The 26,528-nt window shown below is 43.8% G+C and overlaps 1 protein-coding gene across 10 annotated transcripts in view; it reads left to right on the top strand.

The window, feature by feature from the left end:
- Arel1 (apoptosis resistant E3 ubiquitin protein ligase 1) overlaps positions 1-26,528 on the top strand; it is a 50,622-nt gene that overhangs the window by 11,649 nt on the left and 12,445 nt on the right. For 4 of the 10 annotated variants that reach the window (XM_075947857.1, XM_075947862.1, XM_075947863.1 and 1 more), the window contains exons 2-9: positions 6,866-7,171; positions 15,082-15,142; positions 15,975-16,201; positions 18,018-18,255; positions 23,597-23,766; positions 23,944-24,124; positions 24,320-24,567; positions 26,211-26,288. In XM_075947857.1, coding sequence (XP_075803972.1) covers positions 15,127-15,142; positions 15,975-16,201; positions 18,018-18,255; positions 23,597-23,766; positions 23,944-24,124; positions 24,320-24,567; positions 26,211-26,288 — 1,158 coding nt within the window. In that variant the 5' untranslated portion in view covers positions 6,866-7,171; positions 15,082-15,126. Of the gene's footprint in view, positions 1-6,865; positions 7,172-15,035; positions 15,143-15,974; positions 16,202-18,017; positions 18,256-23,596; positions 23,767-23,943; positions 24,125-24,319; positions 24,568-26,210; positions 26,289-26,528 lie in introns of all 10 variants that reach the window. The other 6 variants (XM_075947865.1, XM_075947867.1, XM_075947859.1 and 3 more) reach the window with 4 other exon arrangements.

Consider the following 26,528-nt stretch of genomic DNA (forward strand, 5'->3'; position numbering starts at 1 on the left):
GGCCAAGGGAGAGCCATTTTCTTCACCGATACAGCAACTAATAACTTGCGCACACTGCAGTGGATAGCCCCTTACTCATTCTCTTGTAGGCAACTTAATTAAATTCAGTGGGTCACAGAAGTCAGCAGCAACAAAAGACATGACAGTAGGAGAAGGGATTACTGGCTGGGAAGAAGCAAGGGTTCAGCAGGAATGGGAGGGGAAAGAGAGGATAGTAGGGGGCAAAAATGACCAAATGCATTCTATACATTTATGCGCCTATCAGATGATTCGATTTAGAAAAAAAAAAGCATTATGTCTTGCTTGAGCAGCATAGCACGTTTTAGGCCAGTCTGAGTACGTGGCTAAGGCACTTAAAAACAAAAACAAAAACAAGGGCAGGGAGTTAGTGTTATTTTAGAACCTTGTATAGTATCCATGGAGTTTGCTCTATGGTACGACCTTGTGTAGTATGTTTGAGGCCTTGAGCTTGACTCCAAACACAAAAAGGAAGAAGAAAAGAAAAAAGAAACAAGGATGAAGATGTGGGGGAATCCTATCTTATTTATCTTGTGCCCTGGACCTCAGCTTTTAGCAGGTAGTCTGACAGATCAAGAAATATGTAACGAAGAAGAGGAAGTCATGCAGAGGAACCAAGGGTGTTTGTTGGTTGTCAGTGAATTGCATATTGAAGTGTTCCTGTAGTTTTAGAAAACAATTCTAACCAATGGAGAAATATAGCTCTAGGAATGGGAAAACAGCAGCAAACTGTGTGCCGGGCAGTAGTGGGTGGTGACCACAGTTCAGGGGAGGTGAGTGCTCTTCAGGCTTTTATACAAGAGCTTTAAGGCCCATGGCAGGGGCAGCAGCTGGCGGTTCAGCGCCAAGGAGTCTTTTGGTCTTAAGTATGTACAGCTGTTTTGAACATCATGTTTTAGCTTTAGAAATTCATGGAACTTTGGTGTTCTGTGTTCTTATCTGTATCTAGAACATGAAAATGCTTCTTGTCTGATCACGTTCTTCTCCATTAAGAGAGATGCTGCAAGACATGTGTCACTTGTCCTCTGGGCTTTGGCATGCTCTGCATGCCCCAGTGCCCAGATCTGGGAGATAAGGATTGGGTTTAGTATAGTATGGCAGCACACCAGCTTTCTGTGACTTGGGGAATTACCCACTAAGAAGTATTGTGTCATGGGACAGAGAAGGGTGAGCTCATCTCGCTCTGATCGACTGGGCAGTTCCTGGAAGGCTGCAGTCAGTTGGAGGCACCTCATTACAAGAGTGCTGGGGACCAGTTGGAGAGAGTTCACAGGAGACCCACAGGAATGCTTGAAAGACTGAAGAGGCTGACTGATGAGGAAAGAATATAAATGAAAACCGTATAACTTGGCTGAACCAAGACAGCAGAAGTATACAACTGTATAAATATCTCAAGAATATAAACTTGATTGGGGAGGGTAACTCTTTATGGTGGGGTTTGGGATGGGGAGAAAAAAAATGCCAGAGTAAAATTAAGGCAGCATATTATAAACCAACAGTTCAAACCATATGGTAGGATACTTTATTTCGGGGAATTTTCTTAGACCACTCTACCCTATGGACCTTGTCCCAGCTGAATTTTTTTTTTAAACATTGGAGAATAAGTCTGAGAAATACATTTTTCTTCTTTTCTTCTCTCTCTCTCTCTCTCTCTCTCTCTCTCTCTCTCTCTCTCTCTCTCTCTCTTTGAGACAGGGTTTCTCTGGAACTAGATCTTGTACACCAGGCTGGCCTCCAACTCACAGAGATCCGCCTGCCTCTGCCTCCCGAGTGCTGGGATTAAAGGCGTGTGCCACCACTGCCTAACGAAATACATTTTTCTTACATTCTACCTTGTTTTATTGAAACCAGTCAGTGATAATAGAACTCTTGGTTGTTGCCGCTGTCTCCAAATATACCTGAAGTGGACCTTTACATGAGTGTTTTCTTGCTTTCTTAGAATAGCATTTTGAGAACTGGAAAGATGGCTCAGTGGTTAAGAGCACTTGCTGCTCTTGAAGAGGACCTGGGTTAGGTTTCCACCACCCGGCTGATGGCTCACAACATTTATAATTCCAGTTCCAGAGGATCCAATGCCCTCTCCTGACCTTCACCAAGCATATACGAGTTGTGTATCCACTCAAACACACGAAATAAATAAATCTTTAGAAAATGTTCCAGTAGCATTTTTTTAGATTTATTTATTTATTTAGTTATTATGTATACAACATTCCTTCCATGTATGCTTGCATGCCAGAAGAGGGCACCAGATCTCATTCTAGATGGCTGTGAGCCACCATGTGGTTGCTGGGGATTGAACTTAGGACCTCTGGAGGAGCAGTCAGTGCTCTTAACCTCTGAGCCATCTCTGCAGCCCTCCAATAGCATTTTGAAAGCAGACTGAGTCATTAGTATGTATTAATTAATTGTAGGGACAGTAATGTGTTTGATCCTTCAAACACATTAAAAAAATCCTCTTGCTTAGCCCTTTGGAAATGATTGAATAAAATTCCTAGTTATCCTATGACTATAGACATGAAACTTTTAAGTCAGAGTTAAAATAAGAGCCAGGAATGATTGGGAAGTGGAGACTGGAGGATGATGAGTTTCAGGCTAGCCTGTACTACATATTGAGAGCTTGATTAACCCATGAGAGGGAAGAATTGAAATGAGAAATCTTCGCATAGTTTTCTGAGCTTTCTAGCTCTCTTCCCAGAAAAGGCGGTAGTAGAATGGGAAGAAAATAATTTTTGTACTTTTTTTTAATTTATTGTAGAAATGTATTCATATTTACAAGAGGCAGCTATGTAACTTTAAGCCCTTAGGACTGACAGTAGTGGCACAAGGCTGTAAAGCAGAGCTTTTGGGAGCTGGGGCAAAAGTGTTGGGAGTTCAAGGCAGCTGTGTGGAGAGATCCTATATTATAAGGAGGGGGCTGCTTGTTGGTTCCTGGCTGCTTTGCTCTGAAAAAAACACACAGAACCTGTATTAATTAAATCACTGCTAGGCCCATTAGCTCTAGCTTCTTATTGGCTAACTCTTACATATTAATTTAACCCATTTCTATTAATCTGTATATCACCACATGGCTGTGGCTTACTGGCTAAAGTTCCATCTGGCTCTGGTGGGCTACATGGCTTCTCTCTGACTCCACCTCCTTTCTCCCAGCATTCTGTTTAGTTTTCCCTGCCTAGCTCTGTTCCCCTATAGCTCTGCTATAGGTCCAAAGCAGTTCCTTTATTTATCAGTGATATTCACAGCATACAGAGGGGGATCCCACATCAGTCCTGTCTGAAAGCCAGTTATCTGTAGGCTTTGCCCCCGAAGGTCAGATAATTTACATATATATCTTTTCTGCAGCTACTTGGCTCTGCCTTGCTGTGCAAAAACTGGGTGATAGACTGGCTATGTGAATGAATGAACTTGACCATCTTCGTTCTGTTTGTGTTTACAAAAAGATCAAACAAGTGAATCTGGTCTACAAATAAAAGTTTACTGACTCCTGCTTTAGTCTCTTGCATTTGAGAGCATAGTCTCTAGTACTGACAACGTAAAGATTACCCATAAGCCTATTAGAACATGGGGAACCTTGGGCTGCCTGCTCTACAGTTGAGGCAGTGCTTCTGAAACACTGACTTGTGTAGAACTCAATTGAGGAGCTTGTAAGAGGGTACATACCCTGACAGCCCGGGCTGGACACCTTATTCACAGTGGAAGGCAAAGGTGGCAAAGACACTGTGACTCCCCAGGGAACTGCCGCTCTCACTGCTTTACTGTTCTGTAAATAGAGCAGGCAGTGCTGGTGCGGCACTCGGGAGGCAGAGATGGAGACCAGCCTGGTCTACAGAGCTAGTTCCAGGACAGGCTCCAAAGCTACAGAGAAACCCTGTCTCGATAAACAAAACAAAACAAAAAAAAAAAACCCTTATGTAAACAGATTATTATAATGCAGACTAATAAGTGCTGTAATAGAAATATCTTTGGTGTGTGAGTATCACAAAGGAGGTGATTGATTCTGTCTAACATGGGTAGAGGCCATGGTGAAGCCTGGGAGCTGGGCTAGAAAGGGGCATCAGCTTAGGTTGAGCCTTGATGCTCAATAGAGGTGCCAAGCTATTGAGATAAACTTATTCATAGTAGAGACAGATTATATTAGGAGTTACTTGGTTTAATAGCCAAGTAGCTGATTACAGAATTGAAGAGCCTCTAAAATCATAATGAATAGAAATAAAACTTCAATATATTTTATCTTAACTTCTTTATGCCATTTCGTTATTTGGAAAAAGGTAACTTAAACCCAGCAAGGTGGTGTTTGCCTGTAATCCCAGCACTGGAAGGTGGGAAAGTTCAGAGTCATCCTTGACTGTATAGTGAGTGAGGCCAAGCTGGGCTACATGAGACCTTATCTCCAAAAGAAAAAGAAAAGAAAACCCAAAAAGATAATTTGCCTATTCTCTACTGCCCTGTTAAAGAAAATAGGTCCCCCATATTAAATGTTTTCCAGAAATAGGAAAATTTTATTAGTATTTGTTTTATTAAAAAATTGGAAAACTGGGGCTGGAGAGATGGCTTAGTGGTTAAGAGTGTGTCCTGTTTTTTCAGAGGATCTGAGTTCAGTCTCCAGTACCTATATTGGGCAGCTAGCTTACAGCTGCCTTTAATCCAGCTCCACAGGATCTGACCTCCTCTTCTGGCTTTTGCAGGCACCTGAACTTAAGTAAAATATTTAAAAAAATAGTTTGATAAACCAGGCATAGTAGCACACATCTAAATCGCAGGGCTTGGGAAGTAAAGGCAAGATCAGGAGGTCAAGACCATCTTTGCCTACTGCTGAGTTTAGGGCCACTCTGAGCTGCATGAGAGTCTATCAGCAGTTCTCAGCCTGTGTGTGTATGCCCATGGACACCAAAAGAAGGTGCAGGATCCCCAGGACCTGGAGTTAGAAGTGGTTGTGAGCTGCCCTGTGCGGGTGCTGGGAACTGAAGTTAGGCCCTGTGCAAGGGCAGCAATCGTTCTTAAATAACTGAGGAACGTCTCCAACCACCCTTTTAAAATCATTTCACAACTATATAATGCCATTTCTAAGATTGGGTTTGTATTGTATGAACAGTGTTGTGCTTGCTTTTTCATTTAATGTTTATTTGTGAGCATTTCCCAATCTGGTGTTTTTGTTACTCAAAAGATTCATTTTTAAATTATCATATAACGTTCTATCATGAGGATCTTTAATAGTTTACATAACTGTTCCCTGTTTGTAGATCCTTTAAACTGGTTCCAATTGCTGGTTGACCCATGTTTTGGCTCATGTACTTGGCAAGTCCATCACCATGTGTTAAAATACATGCATATACTTACTCATTTTTAATTATAAAAGTCTGCCAACTTATTTGATCTGCTGGCCTCCATTCCTTCTGTTCTGGTTTGTTTAGCAATCTGTATTTTCTCCCTTGGTTTCTCTTAGCAGAAAGATAGGAGAATGGTCACTAAAAATGTGGACTCTGGAACCAGACTGTCTGCTACTTTTTGTGAGCAACTGGGAAAACATACCTTGCTCTTTATGTCCTGGACTGTAAAATCAGGATGAATACTTCTGTATCTGTGTGTAAAGAGAACTGTGTCTGTGTTGTGAGTTTGGAAGTGCTGATAGTGGTTTGTGCCATTGGTGAGACGGTCTCTTCCCATTTACTGGTTAGTAACTTGTTTTCATTTGCTTTCTGGTAGCTCTTATATGTATACCCATAACCCCCCGTTTGCTACATCTGGTCCTTGAATGTCTTTGAGAATTATGAACTGACGTTAGTACCCTTCCATTACTTATAGGAGCAGATTTTTTTTTAAAGATTTATTTACTTATTATGTACACAACATTCCTTCCATGTATGCTTGCATGCCAGAAGAGGGCACCAGATCTCACCATAGATGGCCGTGAGCCACCATGTGGTTGCTGGGAATTGAACTCAGGACCTCTGGAAGAGCAGTCAGTGCTCTTAACCTCTGAGCCATCTCTCCAGCCCTAGGAGCAGATTTTACAGCTTCTCACTCCCCTTTTGGTCTTGAACTCATGATCCTCCTGCCTTAGCCTCCCAAGTGCTGGGATTATAGGCATGTACCACTGCACCTAGCCAGATTTTTAAATTTTAGCAATATTTAAAATTTAAAAAAATGTCATTTTTTAAAAATGTGTATTTGGGGTTTGCCTGCACAAATGTCTGTGTGAGGATGTCAGATCCCTTGGAACTGAGTTATAGACAGTTGTGAGCTGCCATGTGGGTGCTGGGAATTGAACCCAGGTCCTTTGGAAGAGCGGCCAACGTGGCTCGTCCCTTTAACAGCTGAGCCATCTCTCCAGCCCCAATATTGTTGTCCTTTATCATATCTTGGAACTGTGTGCATGGGTGCAAAGGAGGTAACCTGCATAGGCAGACAGATCAGGTTCTGAAGTTCTTCTTTCCAGCTGAGTATGGAGTCGTCTCCACGCCTCTGCTGTGCATCTCAGTTCTCGCCACATTCCTCCCACGCGTGTCCCAGCCCCATTAAGCTGCAGCTAGGCATGAGGCTATGATGAGGCTCTTTAAATCTGTACCCCCGCCCACCCCTACTGGAAGACAGCGTTTGAAGTGCTGGAGCTTCTGGGGAGTGACATGCTTGTAGGCGGATGAGGTTGCCCTTGTGGAGGTAGAGCAGCTTCCGCATGGAGTTTCTGTTGGAAAGCCTAGTCAGAGGTGGCCAACACTCAGTTACCCTCACTGTATTGCTGCATGTTGTAGCTCCTCTGTTGCTGGTTGGTTTTTTTTCCCCCGGGGGGCGAGGGGTTGTGGAATTTCTTTCAGAAACAGAAACTTACTGCACGTGCTCTTTTTCTTTATAGGAGGACCCTGCTATACCAGAACATATGCATCTTCTGTGCTTGGTTTCATCTTACACTAGAGACGTCCAGGGATGATACATTCTTGCCTTGTATTTCTTCACCTCAGAATTCAACCGCTTCAATGCAGAATCCTGACTCTTTGCTTACTGGGACACACATAACCTCAATGAACACCTTCTGGACTGGTCCTTTCTGGTGACTGGCTTTTTTTTCCCCCTTGTACAAGTTAGAAGACAAGTGAAAGGAGTAAAAGTTACCTGCTTTGGTGAATGACTTGGCTCTCAGAACATGGGCCCTCGTTTAAAGGTAAGTCTTGCTAAGTGCACTGTGTCAGAGACATAGGCAAGCCCCTTCCTACATGTCAGCTGATTGGAGAAGAGCAGATTCACATTGTACAGTGGTTTATTGGCAGCAACTGGCCAGGACAAACACAGGTTCTCTCATTGCAATCTTAATTACTAATGTTTACTCTCAGGTCACACATCATACATCATGGAGTAAGCTTTCTTTCTTAGAGAAACACACACACACACACACATACGCGAGCTTGCGCACACACACAGTAGTCAAACATTTCAGAGTTAGGTGTCTTCCTCTTTATGAAGTTCAGGTGAGAGAGTTGTGCTCTCTTCTCAGTGCCTTTCTGGGTGTTTATAAACTCCTGTGTTTCCTAGTAAGACTCAAATCCACACAAGTGTTGTCATAGTCTAATTTACTTAGATAAATTTCTGGGGTGGTACCCTTCCTACTTGAGGAATAAGTTATATATCAGACTGTGCTGGTTGGTGGTGCTGGACACATTGTCGTTTACATGCCCACCAAGGTACAGTCATCCTCCATCCACAAAACGGAGTTAATTGCTGCTAGTAAAATTGGGGAGTTTCTAGGCAGGCCACAGATTAGAAACCCACTGTTGAGCAACATGGACTAACAGGACAGGGCACAGCCTGATCTCAACACTGAGGCAATAGGTTACAGTGAAACTCAGCTACTGGGGTGTCAAATGTGGACCAGTGACCCGACCCTCAGCCTCTGCAGTAGGAGATGCAGGGAAGAAGGGTGACAGTGAGCTTTGACTGGTTCTCCTAGAGCCATTTTTAATATAAAGAAGTTAATTCTTCATTTTTGAAAATGACACTTTTACAACTGATCTTCAAAAATGGGCTAAAATTTATTGGATGTTGCAAACTTTGGAATATGTGTGTCTGTCACCGTTTTAGCATTTCCTGAAGATAGGTATTTTCAAGCATTTCCTCCCTTTCCTGTGAGCTAACGTGCTCTAGTATTAAGCAACTCACCTAGGATCCTGCAGTCAGCCAGTGATAGTCTCTGCTAGGTATCGGCGCTGCATTCCACTTTGTGTTGCCTTGCATTATTTTTACTTCAAAAGATAACAAAAAAGCTGTAGGAGTTTGTAGTTCTAATTTTAACTTTGCTGTGAGATTCCTTACAGTTAGATTGGGTGACCTTCTCTCTTTCTCTCTAATTATTTATTCTTAAATCCCCCCCCCCCCCCAATACTTGACTCTTTCTGTGACTTCATTCTTTTTCATGATTCAGCATTACAGGTTCCAAGTTGGGGCTTCAGTTGTGGACCTGAAACTTAAACCACTGCGCACTGCGGAGGGTCTTGGCTTTGCTTTGCTTCCTCCTCCTCCTCCTCCTCCTCCTCCTCCTCCTCCTCCTCCTCCTCCTCCTCCTCCTCCTTCTCCTATTCTTCTTCTTGTTTTGGTTTTTTGTTTTTCAAGTTAGAATTTCTCTGCGTAGCCTTACCTGTTCTGGAACTTGCTCTGTAGATCAGGCTGGCCTTAAACTCACAGGGATCCACCTGCCTTTGCCTCCTTAGTGCTGGGATTAAAGGTGTGCACCACCATTGCGTGACTGAAAGTTTGTTTGTTTGTTTGTTTATTATGTATACAGTATTATGTCTACATATATCCTGTAGGCCAGGAGAGGGCACCAGATCTCATTACAGATGGTTGTGAGCCACCGTGTGGTTGCTGGGAATTGAACTCAGCACCTCTGGAAGAGCAGGCAATGCTCTTAACCTCAGAGCCATCTCTCCAGCCCGAAAGTTTACTTTTCTAAATCTAGTCTTTTTGTTGTTTGTTTGCTTTACCTGTGAAATGAGAATAATAGTGTTTATCTTGTGATTGCAGTAAGGGTACTTAGGATAAGATATGTAAAGCCCATTGGGCAGTGGCTAGTCTGAGTACTTAGTACTAGAGAAGCCCTCATTCACTGGGACACGTCCAACCTTTCAGTATCGACACAACCTGGTCATTTACAAAGGTCATACTCTAGAATTTTGCAATTGAGTTAATAAAGGAAAATCTCATAATGCTTACGTAAATTAAAGTTTTTGTGTTGGGGCAAATTCAGAGCTATCCTGGGCTGCATGTGTCCCACAAGCTGCAGGCTATACAGGAGTTATTAGTTTAACGGTTCTCCTGTTACTCCCTGAGCTCAGAGTGTCAGTTTGTAAGACCTTGTAAGGGCAAGGATACTGTAGAGAGGAATGTCAGCTAGCTCAGGGGAGTAAGTTGTGTTGGGCAGTGTGCTTACCTGTGTTAGAGTGGAAAGGTTCCAGGGTCATGCGCGTAGAGCGGGAGCAGCAGAAAGTGGAGGGAGCCGTGGACATGGACTGCTGTAGAAAAGTAGCATGCATGCACGTGTGTGTGTGTGTGTGTGTGTGTGAGAGAGAGAGAGAGAGAGAGAGAGAGAGAGAGAGAGAGAGAGAGAGGGAGGGAGGGAGGGAGGGAGGGAGGGAGGGAGAGAGGGAGGGAGGGAGGGAGAGAGGGAGGGAGGGAGGGAGAGAGAGTGAGCCCACGGCCCTCCTGTGATCATCTGGTAAACGTGCCGAGCTGAGTTAAATTAGTAATTTGGGATCTAAAAGAGCCTCAGTGAGTATATTGGTTCAAGTGAATAGACTGGTAATTAAATCTTTTTTTTTTTTTTTGGATTTTTCGAGATGGTAATTAAATCTATGCTTTAAAACTGTATTTGGGCTGAGTGTGGCGCATACCTTTAATCCCAGCATTCAGGAGGCAGGGGCAGGCAAACTTTCTGAGTTTGAGGCCAGTCTAGTTGACTTAGTGGTTTTCAGTTCAGTTAGGGCTGAACTGAGATCCTGTCTTAAAACAAACAAATGAAAAACCAAACAAAGAAACAAAACCCCCAAATAAGATAAAACAAAAAAAATTATATTAGGATTAGAAGTGTAGATTAGTTGTAGACCTCTCTTAATGCTTGAGGCCTTGATTTCCATCCCAGGACTACAGCAGACAAAACTAAACTGGATCTAAAAGGAAGACCCATCTGTGAAACTCTAGACCATAGGCATCTGATCGAAGGGATGATACCAATCTAACCAATACTCTATTCATATTGTTGTGGTTTCTATCTACTGTTACACTGGATGAGGATTTTAGAAATTATTTTTGTATGTTTTGTTATGTATGAATATAGTCATGGGAACCCACCATGTGTGTGAAAGCCCAGGATTAATAAGGGTCTTTCCTCAATCACTTTTCACCTCTACTTTTCAGTCAGAATTTCTCACTAACCTGAAGCTTATTATCAATTTGGCTAGGCTGACTGGCCAGTAGGCTTCAGAAATCTGCTTTTCTCTGCCCTGGGCAGGGCTGGGATTTCAGGCTTTTTTGTGTAGGTTCTGGGAACCCAAACTCAGGTCCTTTTACCTGTGCAGCAGGAACCAACTAAGCCATCTTTGGCTCCTCTAGGAGAGGTCTTTGTAGACGAGGCTGGCCTCAAACTCACAGAACTCTGCCCAGCCCATAGGAGAAGTTTTAAGATTAGATTTTGTCATCTGGATGATGGTAGCACACACCTTTAATCCCATCACTCAGGAGGTAGAGGTTGGTGGATCTCTGTGAGTTCAAGACCAGCCTGGTCGACAAAATGAGTTCCAGGATAGCCAGAGCTGTTACACAGAAAAGCCCTGTCTCTAAATAAATAAATAAATTTTTCTCATACTTCCTTGAAATGAAAAATAGAACAGTGTAAATGCCATAGAAGAAAAATTTCAAAGTTAAGCACAAACTCAGAGGTAGGAAGAGTTTCTAAATTGAAAATTGGAGATCTTATGCCTAGAGGTTGAAATCAGGAGACAGTTCATGGATGAAAATTGAAAATGAGACGAAAGACAGACAGTGGACATTATTGATTAAATATGTATACATAATACATTTTGATTATATTTGCAGGAGCATGGTCACTTTACCAGTGACTATGTCACTGATGAAAATATCTCCTGAAATATTATCTATTAACTACCTTTAAATCCTCAGGAAGGGGTCAGGCCTCCTGAGTTCATCTCCTCTCTGTGATAGGATCTTCACGGGTTCCATCTTATGCAGGTCCTGTGAGTTCCAAAGGGCAGTGGCCGTGTGATATCTGGAAGACAGCATCCCACCCCTTCCTCTCTCTTTGGTTCTTAAATTCTTTGGCTTTCTCTTCTGCAGTGCTCCTTGAGCCTTGACTAGGGTGATAAATGTCCCATTTATTGTTGAGCATTCAGGTCACTGTTTTTATCAGTTTGACCAGCTCTGAGTGTGTGCTTACCCCTGCCCACAGCAAACTGAAAGTTCTCTTAACAACCACAGGTGTCAACAGCAGTAACCTGTGAATATAAACATAGTTCTTTAGAAGGCAATTTAACAGACACATCGTGTCTAGTTAGCTCAACAACACAGTAGCTTATCTGCTGGGGTCTGTGACCTCAATCATGGTTTCTGACCAAGTTTACTGTACCAGGAGATGACTTTTCACGGAGACAGGACATTTCAGGGTGTGAATGTGCGAGTGTGAGGCTCTGCTCTGGGCAGCACAGAATGGATAATGAGGGGAATGGTGAGTTAGTGTGAGGTGTGGTCAAGGAAAGCAGTGGAGGGTGTAGCGGGACAGACAGGGCAGACAGAACCCTCTGGCTGACGTTGAGGAGAAGTGTAGACGATTACAAGTTCACAGTGTGACCTTGGGGGAAACTTGGAGAAGGGCGATGTTTTCTAAAGGTCAGACCGATGGGCGAGGAGATGACAAAGCGGGTGCCTTACTCATATGTTCTGAGAGGAGGAGAGGCCTTTGGGAAGAGTAGTTGTTGGTACTGGCTTGTGCGCTCTGAGAAGAATTGTGGTAGAGCTGAAGAAATGACTTAGTGGAAAAGGTCTAGGTGATGTAAAAGCTAACACTAATAATTTGGCTCAGAAATAAGTGACTAGGGAGAAATAATGGCTGAAGATTCAAAAAGGCAGAGGTGATTGATTACTGTGGGGTCACGAGTGGATATTATGTCTGTGCCATCCCCAGCACCTGACACCATTAAACACTCAGTCTTTGTTGGCTGCTTTGTTTCAATCAGTTTTAACTTATTTTTTTTTTTCAGTTTTAACTTCTTATAGACATTGTCAGTCACCCACGTTAGAATAGTGTGAAGAGCTCTTTTTGAAGGGTAACATTTGCTGGTCCAGCGAGAAACCATGTCCTTTGTCATTGTTAATACATTTCTTCTTCTTCTTCTTCTTCTTCTTCTTCTTCTTCTTCTTCTTCTTCTTCTTCTTCTTCTTCTTCTTCTTCTTCTTCTTCTTCTTTTTTTTTTTTTTTTTAGTTTTTCGAGACAGGGTTTCTCTGTAGCTTTGGAGCCTGTCCTGGCACTAGCTCTTGTAGACCTCACAGAGATCCTCCTGCCTCTGCCTCCCGAGTGCTGGGATTAAAGGTGTGCGCCACCACCGCCCAGCAATACATTTCTTCTTGAAGAACGCTGGGGTCAGTAGAGGGTCCCTGAATTTCCTGTCCGCTCTGAAGCAGAGTTTTGATGCTAGTTCTAGAGATAAGCACCATGAGACTGTGAAAAGTCACTGTGTTCCAGGCATAGTTCCAGCCTAACATGTGTTAGCTTATTAAATTCCCACAGCACACAAATGTGCAGAGAAGACAGCTGGTAAAGAGATGAGATGGCTTGGTCAGGGTCATACTTTGCACCTATGACTCTTAACTCAGGGAACAAGCAGGTGTCTTGTTCCTCTACATTTTACTGTTTGTTACCCTCTCTTGTTTTTGAGTTATCATATGGGGAGTTATGCCAAACTCATGCATGCTAAAGGAGATGACACAGAAAATACTAAATTCTAACTTACTACGGCAGCAAAAATTGTGATGCTCAGAGGCAGTGCAGCTCAGACCCCGGCTGCCCCGCGGAGGGAAGGACGGTCGTCAGAGCTGGATAGGCGTTCTCCTGCCCCGTGTCTCAAGCTGTAGGTTTTGTCCAAGGATCAAGAGGCTTGAGATGCAAGTCTGCCATCAGCCATGTGTGCTTCACTTCTGTCAGCTGCCACAGCTTCCCAAGGGCTGGAGGCTTCACGTGGGATGGCGCCAGTTTAGCAGTACCCCAGACAGCTAAACTCCCAGTTTGATGCCATAGAACCATTTAGCATAGCCTGTGAGGAACAGAGATGTTTGTAAGCGATGTCATGACAACCTTTCTGCATAGAGTCCCCAGAGATGAGCTGCTATTTGGAAGGAGGCTCAGCAGTTGTAGTCTCAAGCTTTGAGTCTGCATGTCCTCTCTATGGTAGATTCTTGTGGGAGTACCTGAGACTGCACGTGCTGCAGTTCCAGTGTTCCTTTGTGGGTGTCTCGTCTAGCAGCACTTTAGACCCAGTCTATAGGCATTCCTGTAGAAGTTGAGGTGCTCATTTTTTAAGTTACCCACTCTGGGTTCCACTTAATATATTAACAAAAAAACTGGAGAGGGTATTTTCTGCCTCCATTATGTGTGTGTATACACATGTTTAGTGTATCCATAATATGTGTGCAGATGCCCTTTTTTTAATTTAATTTATTTATTTAGTATACAATATTCTGTCTGTGTGCATGCCTGCAGGCCAGCAGAGGGCACCAGACCTCATTCCGGATGGTTGTGAGCCACCATGTGGTTGCCAGGAATTGAACTCAGGACCTTCGGAAGAGCAGGCAATGCTCTTAACCACTGAGCCATCTCTCCAGCCCCCTGCAGATGTCCTTATACAAGCGTTTAGATGAGGCCAGAAGGTGACACTGAGTGTCTTTCTTGGTTGGGCTTCATTTCACTTTTTGAGACAGCATCTCTCACTGATCTTGGAGCTTAAATTTGCTCTCCTGCTGCCTGACAAGCTCCAGGAATCCTCTCGTGTCTGCTTCTGCCACACCTATTAACAGGTGTCCTGGGGGATCAACCTTGAAGTCCATCTGTGTGTGGAACAGGCACTTCACCAACTAATGAGCTCCACTAGCACCTTTGGTTTGCGTTTTGAGACAGGGTCTTAAACTGTTGGCCGTCATCCCGTCTCAGCCTCCCAAGTGCTCCAGTCACCCTCTTTCTCAAACACTTGACGCACGCTCAGATAGAAAAGCACACAGATGCTTGTTTTCCTTCTCCCTTTTAAAAGTTGTTTTGTGCCCTCCAAGATCTGAGCCTAGAAACTTTAGATGTCTTGTGTCTGAGTAGTAAGTGCTGGGTGCTCATGTAGAAATGGGGTTGGGGGAGTAAGTTGAATAACAGTAAAAAATTTCCCTGAAATTCTGACCTTAGTGGGTAGCCTCCTCTCTCCTTTAGTTCCTCTCCCCAGCCTTCTGTTGAACTCATCTTCCCGAGGGCGCATTGGTTTGTGTGATCTGGTAATGTCAGGAATGACGTCTCTGCACCCACTACTCATTATCTGGATGGCCCAGAGTTCATTTAGTTACATAATGCCCACACGGTGATCATGTTTACTTGTAAAAAAGAAACTTTAATTTATCTAGATGTTTCTACTTGGCTGAATTACTTTCAGAGGGCAAATAACACTCGGGGAAAGTATCCCATTATCTTCTTTCCTTGCACTGGTTAGCACCACTTTGCATGGAAGAAGGAAACTGTCTTGGGAACCCAGAGTCAGAGAAGATGAAAACTGTCTTCTCATTTCATCTTTGTAATTAGCAGGAGGCTGCTTGTGGTGTTCCAGGAGTGGTCAGTAGATCTAACCTTTGTGGGGAGTGCTATGGCCTTGCCTTAGTTATCTGACATATGGCGCGGGCCCCTGTCAAGCTTGGCAGAGAGGACAGGGATGGTAGGGCGCTAGACTAGAGCTGCTTCGCCTAAGCCATGTGCTCTGCTTTATCCGCTCTCTCTGAGGTGACTTTAGAGACTGGAGCCGCACTGAACAGAGTGTCTTTTGCAGTTGCGGCTGTGATCCTCGGCTGTCTGTTGGCGTTGAAGAGACCTGATGTTTTACGTCATTGGTAGGTGGTAGAAATTTCTTTTGCTTGTCTTTTGGTTATTGTTGTCTAGTTCCTATTTGCCTCCTTATCTCTCCTCCTCCTCCTTGAAAATGGAGCTAGAAATATTTTCACTTGTGCCAAGATGTACCTTCCCACAGTTGGCAGAGAAGTTCATTCATTTGGGAAACATTTATTGAGTAATTACAGTCTGTGCCAGACACTGTTTACTGTAAAGTCCAAATCAAGGCAAAAATCTGCCTTTAAGGAACTCACAACATGAAGGGGGAGGTGGGTAAATATGAAGAAGTTAATAAATGCAGAAGTTTGAGGATGCCCAAGAGAAGGAACTCCTAACTGATGGGCTTGCAGAGGCTTTTGCCAAGTGGACAAGAGAACAGAAGGCTTCTAAATGGAGGGAACCAAAAAGCACATTGTTTTGACTGCTTCTGTGAGGGGTGAAACAGGCAGGAAAGGTAGAGGGGGCATTGTATGGACATCATGGAATAGAACGGGGTTGGCAGACTTTTTATAAAAGGCAGGAGAGTAAATATGTTCCCATTTTGAAAAACGTACAGTAATCTTCCAAAAAAGCAGCCACAGTTTGTTTAGGGCAGGGTAAGGTGATGTCCCAGCATAACTTAATCTACAGAAAGTTGGCATTGTGTGAGTTGGCTCTGAGTACTGTAGTTACCTACTCCTGGTCTAGAAGTTTCTCTCTTTGCCCAGTATGGTGTTGGTTTTTACAGTCTCGCAGGCTCATCTTGACTTTTTTAAGCTTTGTGAGCGGACCAGTGTGCTCTGTGGGAATTATAATGTGTAACTGGCAGCTGATGTGTGTTTCTCTTTCACATAGGTGGAATCACAGTGTCTGTGGTTGCATTCTTCTTCACAATTAAGTTCCTCTTTGAGCTTGCCGCACGTGTAGTCAGCTTTCTTCAGAATGAAGACCGTGAACGCCGAGGGGACCGGACTATTTATGACTACGTGCGGGGAAATTACCTGGATCCCCGGTCCTGCAAAGTGTTCTGGGATTGGAAGGACCCCTATGAGGTGGGCCACAGCATGGCCTTCCGAGTGCATGTAAGGGAATGTTTTTGTCTCCATACCCATTGTGGTTTCTGAGTCATTGGCTTCCCAGAGCCCAGTGCTATCTTGGTGGTGCCGGCTAGATGTCAACATTTTCCCTTGTTTTTCAGTCCCTCCCAGGAACTTGGGGATTGTTAATATTTTCCTAGCCTTTTGGTTTACTGGGTACATGGCTTTGATGAAGTGGAAAGCCTAATGTTAGCCTGTTAAATAAGAAGAGCAGTATTGAGGCTGGTTGGATTTGCTCTACTATGATGTCAGCACATGGAGGTGGATGTAAGAGGATCAGGAGTTCAAGGTCATCCTTGTCTACATAGGGATTTCAAAGCCATCCTAAACTGTATGGGACTCTTGACTCAAAAAATAAAAGGCCCAAAATAAACATCTTTAATTCCAGCACTCAGGAGGCAGAGGCTGGCAGATCTCTGTGAGTTCTAGAGCTATATTGTGTGATCTTGTCTTAAAAGGGGGGAGGGGAGGCAAGAAAGAAAAGGGCAGAAGGAAGTGTGGGAGGAGGGGTTGTGGATCAGGAATTGGTAAATCTAGCCTGAAAGCGTAAGCAAGCCCCAGTTCTGTTTCTGTAAATGCTGCCTCCTCCTCTTCTTCCTCCTCTTTTCTTCTTCCTTCTTTCTTTCCTCCTCTTCCTTCTTCTTTATTGTTTGACAGTCCTGAAGCATACTATGTAGACCAGACTGGCTTTGAACACAGATCTGCCTGCCTCTGTCTCCCAGATTCTGGGATTAAAGGTATGTACTGCCTGGCATTGTAAATGCCTTTTAATTGGAACACAGCCATATTCACTTGTCCTTCTGTTGACAGAGGTTTCTGTCCCACCTGGTCTTGTAGCCGTTCAGTCCCAAAGAAACACACAGAGGCCTATATTATAAACTGGTTGGCCCATTAGCTCAGGCTTCTTATTAACTCTTAAATCTTTCATTAACCCATAATTCTTGTCTGTGTTAGCCAGATGGCTTGGTACCTTTTATCAGTGAGGCATTCTCATCTTGCATCCTCTGCATCTGGGTGACTACTGCAGACTGAGCCTTTCCTCTTCTCAGAATTCTCCTATTCTGGTCAGCCCACCTATACTTTCTGCCTGACTATTGGCCAATCAGCATTTTATTAAGCCAATACAAGTGACAATATTTAACAATACAGTACAGTACAAATACAAAACAATACAAAGCCACTACAGTACAATCTTTACAGGTTACAAGACCATTGTCCCACAGCATCCTTCAGCTGCTTTCTCGTTTGCATAATTAGGATAGTTGTCTATGGTCCACAAAGCCATAAATATTTATTCTCTGGCACCTTACAAAGAACCTTTACAACCCGTCCAGCACCTTCTCCACTAGGTAGCATTAAGTTTGGTGTGCGAGCCTGAACCCCTCAACCTTTGCCTGGTGCTTCCTTCCCCCTCGGTGCCAATGCTAGGCGCTGTGCTGCTGGCTACTGCCTTGCATTCGGGTTACCATTATATACTGGTTGTATAACAGTGCCGGGAACACTGAGGCACCATTTATTGTTCAGAAACCTCAAGTTGAAATTGGTGTGTTCTTGACTCTGCGGTGTATGCTGCCCTGTCCTCCGAACAGGAAAAGAACTTGTCCATGATTTAATGGTTTCCCTTGCTGTGTGTATGAATTAGCCTCTCACTGTGTCGCTAAAAGCGAACTCAAAGGAACAGGTAGGGACTGGGGTTTCCCAGTGTGACCTTGGCCAGCTGCTTCCTCTGCCCCATACTCTGATCACCGGGGAAGTGGTTCTCTCCCTCGTTTTCACTAATGGGTGCCCACTCCCATTGCAGTTGTTCTATAAGAATGGACAGCCTTTCCCCGCCCATCGGCCTGTGGGACTGCGAGTTCACATCTCTCACGTCGAACTAGCAGTGGAAATTCCAGTGACCCAGGAAGTCCTCCAAGAGCCAAATTCCAACGTGGTAAAGGTGGCTTTCACTGTGCGCAAGGCGGGGCGTTACGAGATCACTGTGAAGCTCGGTGGATTAAATGTGGCCTATAGTCCCTACTACAAAATTTTTCAGCCTGGTAGGTCCTTGGTTATTCCCTGTCCCTCCTTTGTGCTTTCTTCTCTTTTCTAGAGGGTACGATGGGATCCGGAGCCCCGGGCCAAGCATGTGCTCTGCCACTGAACAGGACTCCCAGTTCTTTCTTTAAAAAATAACACTGTGAGATTATGTTCACTTAACACAAAATTCATCAATTTAAAATGTAATGGATGCAAAAGCCATTGCTTGGCAGGATTCACCACATTCAGCTTTAGAGGATTTTCATTATGGCTCAAGAAACCCCAGGCCCCTTGGCAACTTTGTTGCCATGTCCCCAACCATAGCCACTAGTCTGTTGCTATGGAATTGCCTTCTCTGGACAGTTCTAGCAGCATAATCATAAAATATGAGGCCTTTTTGACTTATTTGACCTAATGTAAGGTTTATCTATGCCGTATCATGCTTAGTTCTTCATTTCTTTTATTGACAAGTAATATGCCACATATTATTTGTCTTTTTGTAAGCTGTGCATGTTAGGGTCCGAGAAAAGCCCCCAAGGAAAGACCAACAGCCACATATGCAGTAACAAGAGCACTTCATTAATTCCAATGTTGGAGTGACACATGGTGACCCCCCAAGAAGGTCACAAGCTTTTTTAAAGCAGAGTTAGGGAAATTCCAGGGAGGAGGGATTAATCTGGGGCTGATTGGTAGAGGAAAGATTAGTCTGGGGTTGATTGGGGGAAGGTTCCAGCAGCAGGGTAGAGAAAGCTATCTTTAGTTATCAGGAGACTGGGGCACGCCTGCTGAGCCAGCAAAGGGGCTTTGGGGGCCTGCTGAGCCAGCAGAAGGGGGCGTGGGGTGCCTGCTGAGCTAGCAGAAGGCTGTGGAGTGCCTACTGATTGGTTGCTCCTAAGTTGTGGTTTTCTTGAGGACTGTTTGTTTAGCTCTGTCCCATTTTATTGAACCGAAACTAAGGCCTGGTCTCTGTCAGGCTACTAGGACAGCCTGGTCTGCGCACCCTCTCTACACCCCCCTCCGCCCCAGCCCTCTCAGTGCACATCTAGGTTGTTTCTTCCCATGCTGCTTCCTGACTCACAAGAATAAGACTACTGTAAATGTTCTTTATCTATCTATGTGTCTGTCATCTTCCTATCGTCTATCTGCCTGTCTATATCTATTATCCATCCATCCATCCATCCATCCATCCATCCATCCATCTATCTATTTATTGTGTGAGGGGCATATCTAAGCCACAGTGTGCATGTGGAGGTCAGAGGACAATTTGTAGAGTCAGGTCTTTCCTTCTATCATATGGATTCTGGAGATCACAGTCAGGTCAGCAGGCTTGGAGGCAGTATTTTCTTTTTTTTTTTTTTTTTTTTTTTTTTTTTGGTTTTTTTTTTGGTTTTTCGAGACAGGGTTTCTCTGTGGTTTTGGAGCCTGTCCTGGAACTAGCTCTTGTAGACCAGGCTGGTCTCGAACTCACAGAGATCCGCCTGCCTCTGCCTCCCGAGTGCTGGGATTAAAGGCGTGCGCCACCACCGCCCGGCTGAGGCAGTATTTTCTTTTCAAATAAGAAAAATAGTAATGCTTTTGCGGTCTTTTGGCGTCTGTGTATGGGTCTCTGTATGGGCATGTGTTTCTATTTCTCAAGGAATAGAATTGTTGAGTAACCAGTCCGATGGGGTCTTAAGGGCCAAAGATATCAGAATAGAAAGGAGAGACATTTTTCTGATTTTTTTTTTTTAAAAAGACATTTCCAAGTAAAAGCACCTTGGCCCAAAGCCACTGGTACTGTCAATATGTATTTTACTTCCCACTGAAGAGCATCTGCCCATGATTCATGCCTTTATCTCTGCCTTTTCGTCTTCATGCCTTTATGCCCGATAACAAATGCTCACTGAGATTGAGGTCCAAACTGTAATCTCTGGTTCTTAATGTCAGGGTTTAGTGTGTTGGGGTCCTGTCTGTGCTTTATGACCTCCTTGCATTTTTTTGAAGATGTTATTAGATATTGGCTAGTTCGGTGTCCATAAAAATGATAGGACCTTGGCTGACTTGTGGAGGCACATCTTAGTGACTGAAGTCTTAGGAAGGCTAGTGAGTCTTGCTTGAATGGTCCCTATTCTTTGTCTGGAGCAAAGGAAGACCGAACAAGCCGTCTCTGCATTGCTCAGCCTCCTTTGCCTGAATGCCTCACTCAGACTCTTTGCACCTGAATTGCCACATTGTTCTTGCCACCAATGGGGAACAATTTATATCCTTACATACCATCTCTGTTTTAAATTAAACTTATTTTGAGAATTATATATTTAAATGCATGATAAATAAGAGATGAGGTATACCCTAACCTAGTTTTCCAGTGGTGACATCTTTCAGATTGTAGTATATTGGTGATGTAGTACAATATCACAGTCATGTTTCTGACATTAATACAGTTAGGTACAGAACAAGGCTGGAGAGGTGGCTCAGCGGTTAAGAGCACCGGCTGCTCTTCCAGAGAATCCTGCTTTAATTCCTAGCACCCACATGGTGGCTTACAATCATCTTTTAACTCCAGGCCCAGGGGATCCAACAATCTCTTCTGTCCTCCATGGGCACCAGGCATGCACATGGTGCACAAATATACATTCAGGGAAATCATGCATACACGTAAAATAAAAGTAAAATGTAAAGTTTTAGAAAAAAAGGACAAAGCATTTCTGCCGTTCTCCGGCTCCTCCCTTGTGTTGTCCTGCAGTTCTCTACACTCACTTTCACAGGCTTGTTCTAAACCCGGGGAAACCAGTAATCTAGTTTCTGTTTCCTTTACAAACACCAGCAATGATCTGGATCATGAGCGCTCAGAAGGCAGAGGCAGGAGATCAGAAGTTCTAGGTCTTCCTTGGCCAACCTGAGATACACAGACCCTGTCTCAAACCAAAGTCCCAAAAAATGTTCCTGCACTAGGTCATTTGAAGGGTGTTAGGGAGACCCACGCCGAGCAGCTTGTCAAGGCTGGCTGAACTTTTGGAGATTCATCTAGGTTGTCAGGTATTTCAGTTGTTGGTTTCTCTTTGCGAGTACTGTTCAGTGGTGTGGATATTTGTTTAGCTGTTCACCAGTTGAAGGACACCTGATTGTTTCCTGTTATCAACATAGCTATTAACATTCATGTACATTTTTTTGTGTGTGTGAACAAACGTTTTTATTTCTCAAGGTAAATACCCTGGAGTGTAATTACCAAGATACTTGATAATCACATCTTTAGAGTTTTTTGTTTTGTTTTGTTTTGGTTTAGTTGGGTTTTTTTGTTTGTTTGTTTTTTAGATAGGAGTTCTCTGTGTAGCCCTGGCTGTCCTGGAACTCACTCTGTAGATCAGACTGACCACGAACTCACACAGATCCACCTGCCTCTGCCTCCTGAGCGCTGGGATTAAAGGGCCGCATCTTTAGGTTTGTTTGTTTGTTTTGTTGTAAAGATTTATTCTCATCTACACTAGTGTTTTGCCTGCATGTATGTCTATTTGAGGGTGCAAGAGTGACAGATCCCCTGAACTGGAGTCTCAGACTGTCCTGAGCCATCATATGGGTGCTAGGAATTGAACCTGTGGGAGAACAGCCAGTGTTTCCAATCACCGAGCCATCTCTCCAGCCCTGCATGGAAAGAAATTGTTAAACTCTTTTCCAGAGTGGCTGTGGCATTTGCATCCTTTGTTCACGTCCTTGCCATTGTAATATTGTCACTGTTCTTTAGCCATTCTGATAAATGTGTATTTACTTTGCATTTCCCAAATAGTGATGATAAACGTAGTTCATGTGTTTGGTGACAACTGTATATCCTCTTTAGTTAAATATCTTTTTATGATGTTTGTATATTTTTTAATTAGAAATTTTTGGGTTTTCAATGTTGTGTTTTGAGAGCCTTTTAAAATAAATCCTATGCACCACTAGTCCCCTTTCAAGCATTTAAAAACCTGGCTTTTCTTTTCATCCTGATAGGATCTTCCATGGTATAAAAACATTTTTAATATTGATAAAGTTCACTTCTGGTTTTTTTCTTTCCTTTCATGATCATGCTTTTGATGTCTAAAATCTCTGACTAATTCTATATCCTAAAGATTTTTCCCCAAAAATGTTCCTAAAAGTTTCATTATTTCACACTTTGTGTTAAAGCCATGCTCCATTTTTAGTTAATTTTTGTATGTGAGATTTATGTTGAGGTTTTTAATTTTTTTTTTATTTTTTTGTCTTGAAGCTCTCTGGTTGCCAAGGACTGTGTTAAGAGGGTTGTCTTTCCTGTTTGGGGTTCTGTGCTGTGACACTGGCTGATGTGTCCGTCCTCCAGTTGGTACCAGAGCCTGGATTACTGCACCTGCTTTATCGCCTGCACGGCTCTTCTCCATTAGTCCTCTTTTTCAAAGCTGCTCTAGCTAATTCCAGTTCCTTTTTCTTTCTATACAAATTTTGGTATAGTATCTAATTTATGCGTATTTCCCTAAGATTTTAGTAAGAATTGTATCAGACTGTATTTCAACATGGGCAAGTTGGCTCGTCCTCTGTATTGAATCTTCTAATTCATCAACAATCTATATTTTATTTATTTGGATGTCCTCACACCCATGCACAGGGATAGCACTAATTGGACTCAGTGGGTTAAAAAAGAAGGAATGAAGTTGGGAGGGGCATGTGGTGGTGTTGGGTAGAGATGGGTTGGAGAAGGTATGGTAAATATGACCAAAATATATGGTATATATGTATGAAATTCTTAAAGAGTAAATTCTATATTTTTAAAACCAGTTTTTCCTTGTTCATAGCATTAATGGTGCTCAGTATACAGTTCCGATATGTATTTTGTTGGATTTGCCCCTCTTTCATGACCTATAGTTTTGGTTTTGCCATTGTTGAGTGCTTATTTTTACTTGTATATGCGTGTACGAGTGTGGTGTATTCAATGGCAGGTGTGTACATAGAGATTACAGGACAAAAACGTTGTCCTCTAACAACTTTGAAAACAATTTTTTTCTCTCCTATCTGTGCATGTGTTCTGGGAATCAGGTTAGGTTCCCATGCTTGCACAGTGTGTAGTCACCCCTGGCCGTCCTGGAACTCCCACTGTAGCCCAGAGTGGCCTCGAATTCACAGAACTCCGCCTGGCTTCAGCACTCACTTGTGAGGCCCACTCAAAGGCTCCCTGGGAAATTATAGCACTGGGTTTGTGCCTTTAGTTCCATCTTCTTCAGGTTCTTTTCTTATTCTGTCTGGTACAGAGAGTGGTTAAAAATAACAATAAAAGTAAAAACACTCCCAGAATCAACAACAGAGAACAAGTCCCCAATGTTAATTTCTGTGAACTGTTTTTCTCTCTCGGTCTCCATTGCCTTTCATCGTCTGTTTCAGGAATGGTGGTTCCTTCCAAAACCAAAATTGTGTGCCATTTTTCTACTCTTGTGCTGACCTGTGGTCAACCACACACTCTGCAAATAGTGCCCCGAGATGAGTATGACAACCCAACCAACAACTCCATGTCCCTGAGAGACGAGCACAACTACACCTTGTCCATTCATGAGGTAAGTGCCTGCTCTTTTCTATATGCAAGAACGCTAGGGTCTCTCCTGGGAGCCTCACTCCCAGCTCTTGTCTTCGGAGCCATCTCATCTTTATTTCATAGTGCATGTGAGGCATAGGTTAAAGGAGCCTGGGCAAGCTCTTATGAAGCATATGGAGTCACACTTTGCTTCCTGTAGCTCGGTGCTCAAGAAGACAAGAACAATGAAGTCTCATTTGAGAAGTCGGTGACATCCAACAAGCAGACGTGCCAGGTGTTCCTGCGACTCACCCTGCATTCTCGAGGTTGCTTCCATGCCTGCATCTCATACCAGAATCAGCCCATCAATAATGGCGAATTTGACATGATTGTCCTTAGTGGTGAGCTGAGAGCGGTGACTTGGCCCTTTCCCAGCGCGTTTCTTCCTCTTATGTCTGCTCTTTGCCTACCCCACAAACATTTGATAGACGAGCCACATTTACCTTCCTGCCCTGCAGTACACTAAGTGACCATCGGCAGCTCGTTTGTCCTCTCTCGATTTCTATGTCAAGCTTCTTTCATTCTTTCCGCTTCAGAGAATGAGAAGAATATTGTCGAACGCAACGTGTCCACCTCCGGGGTGAGCATCTACTTCGAGGCTTACCTTTACAACGCCAACAACTGCACAGGTGCGCCGTGGCATCTTCCTCCCTTGCACATGAGCTCCTCTCAGCGCCGGCCCTCCACCGCTGCTGAGGAGGACGATGAAGACTCACCCTCCGAGTGCCACACCCCTGAGAAGGTGAAGAAACCCAAGAAGGTGTACTGCTATGTGTCACCAAAGGTTGGCGCTCCTTTTCTTACCTTTAAATCCCCCATCTGAATCTGTATATGACTTGCATTTAGTAACAAACACTAAGTTTTTGTGGCAGTCTGAGTGTCAGTAGGGCAGTCATCTACTCGTAGGGTTTCTGGGACACTACAAGAGGCGTCCTAACGTGGAACAGAAGGTTGTGTCCCCTCTGCTGCTGCAGGAGTTTGCTTTGTACGAGGGCAGATCTCCACCAGAGCCTGTGTCTCTCGGCACTGTTGAATACCTGCACATTCTGTCCTGTGAATGCTTCGGGGAAGATTGTCTAAGGTGGGCTGTCAGGATTGTAAAGAAGGTCACTTTCGACCAGTAAGTCCTCAGTAGGATAAAAATCCCTGTTGGCCCCTTGTGCTGTATTGAAACAATTTGCTCTTTCATTCTGTGATAATGTCAAACAACATTAAATGGTTGTCACTAACAGGCTTCAAGACTGTAAGAAAGAGCTTGGCAGAGACAGGAAGGTGAACTTCCCAAGCCCTGGAGTTCAGGGCACCTTGTTGGAGGCTTTCTTTTGACTGTTCGTGTTTTCTTCTTCGTCCAGTCCTCACGAGAATGAGACTATTGGAGCATTCTATTGCTTCCTTTAGTCTCACAGTCAAAGCGGGGCTCAAATTCCTTTGTGCTTCCTAATCTTCTTCTGGATGCCCTCTTATTTACAAATCTAGCTTTCTTGTGTAGTGGAGGGTGGCAGTGAGGTCACTGAGTGGGGTGAGAAATTACAGCGCAGCAGCCCTGAATTCATCATTGCTAAAATCGGCCAACCGTTTCCTCTCTTTAGTTTGGTTGGAAGTTTTCTTTAATAAGCATTGGTCTTTAAGTCATAAGGGAAAGTGTAGGGGCTGGGATGTAGTTGAGTGGTAGAACATGCCTATAGCATAGGAGGGGCAGTCACAAGCACTGGAAAAAAGGGAACATGTTTGACACACATTCACATAACAGATTTAAAAAAATCATGCATTATCTTTTCTCCTTTTATAAATGGCATAAGAAGAGTCTTCCTTGTCCTCATAGTTCGGTATCTAGATGGACTTTTGTGTGAGATCCCACTGTGTTTCTCTCCAGCCCTTCTTCCTGTCTCCCCATGCAGATAGGGCAAAGGAACCAGGCTGGTAGCTCATGTCTATAATCTCAGCACTCGGGAAGCTGAAGCAAGATCACTGTGACATCAAGCACAGCCTGGGCTGCCTCATGAGTCCCAATATAGTTTGGGCTGGGGCATAAACCCTCTCAAACCAAACCACAGCAAATCAACACCAAATAGCCAGGGAGCAGTGGGCATGGTGCCTGTATGTGGGCTTGGGGGTCACTGAGCAGCTGCAGGAAAGAAGGGGTCCTAGTTGTTCCAGGATGACATGTTTTGTGCTCATAAAGTGAAGACCTAATTCCAAGCACCCCAAAATGAGAGTCGGACCTGAGCATTGCGATGATGACGTGTGTTTGTGAAATAGTACTGTCAGGTTTGGGTTTGCCTTCCACAGATACATTTATTTTAGTGCTGACTAGACTATCCTTTTGTCATTATGAAGAATATAGACAAGACTTTGCTATTTGCCTTCTAACACCCAAACAGGGCCCTCTTATTTGTCACTCACTTCATTTTCTGTGTTGGTCCCCAGCAATTCTCAGTGAAGGAATTCTACCTGAAAATCATCCCCTGGCGCCTCTACACCTTCCGAGTGTGCCCTGGAACAAAGGTAAGGGGAACTGTAGGTCCGCCTCCTGCCAAGCAGGCCTCAACCTCGGGGTGAGCAGTCTTTTCTTTTTCATTGTTTTTGAAAGTTCTCTCTCTATGCACAGATTCATTTCCAAACAAAGAAAAAGTTGTCCCTCATTAAATGCCATGAGTATACGAGAAGTGTGCTACAGAAACTGGATCCTAGACTGGTATATACCAATAGCCATTCAGAATACTTTACCAGGGTCTTTTGTCTGCA

This window comes from Microtus pennsylvanicus, chromosome 14 (genome assembly GCF_037038515.1).
Source record: "Microtus pennsylvanicus isolate mMicPen1 chromosome 14, mMicPen1.hap1, whole genome shotgun sequence".
Lineage (NCBI taxonomy): Eukaryota > Metazoa > Chordata > Mammalia > Rodentia > Cricetidae > Microtus > Microtus pennsylvanicus.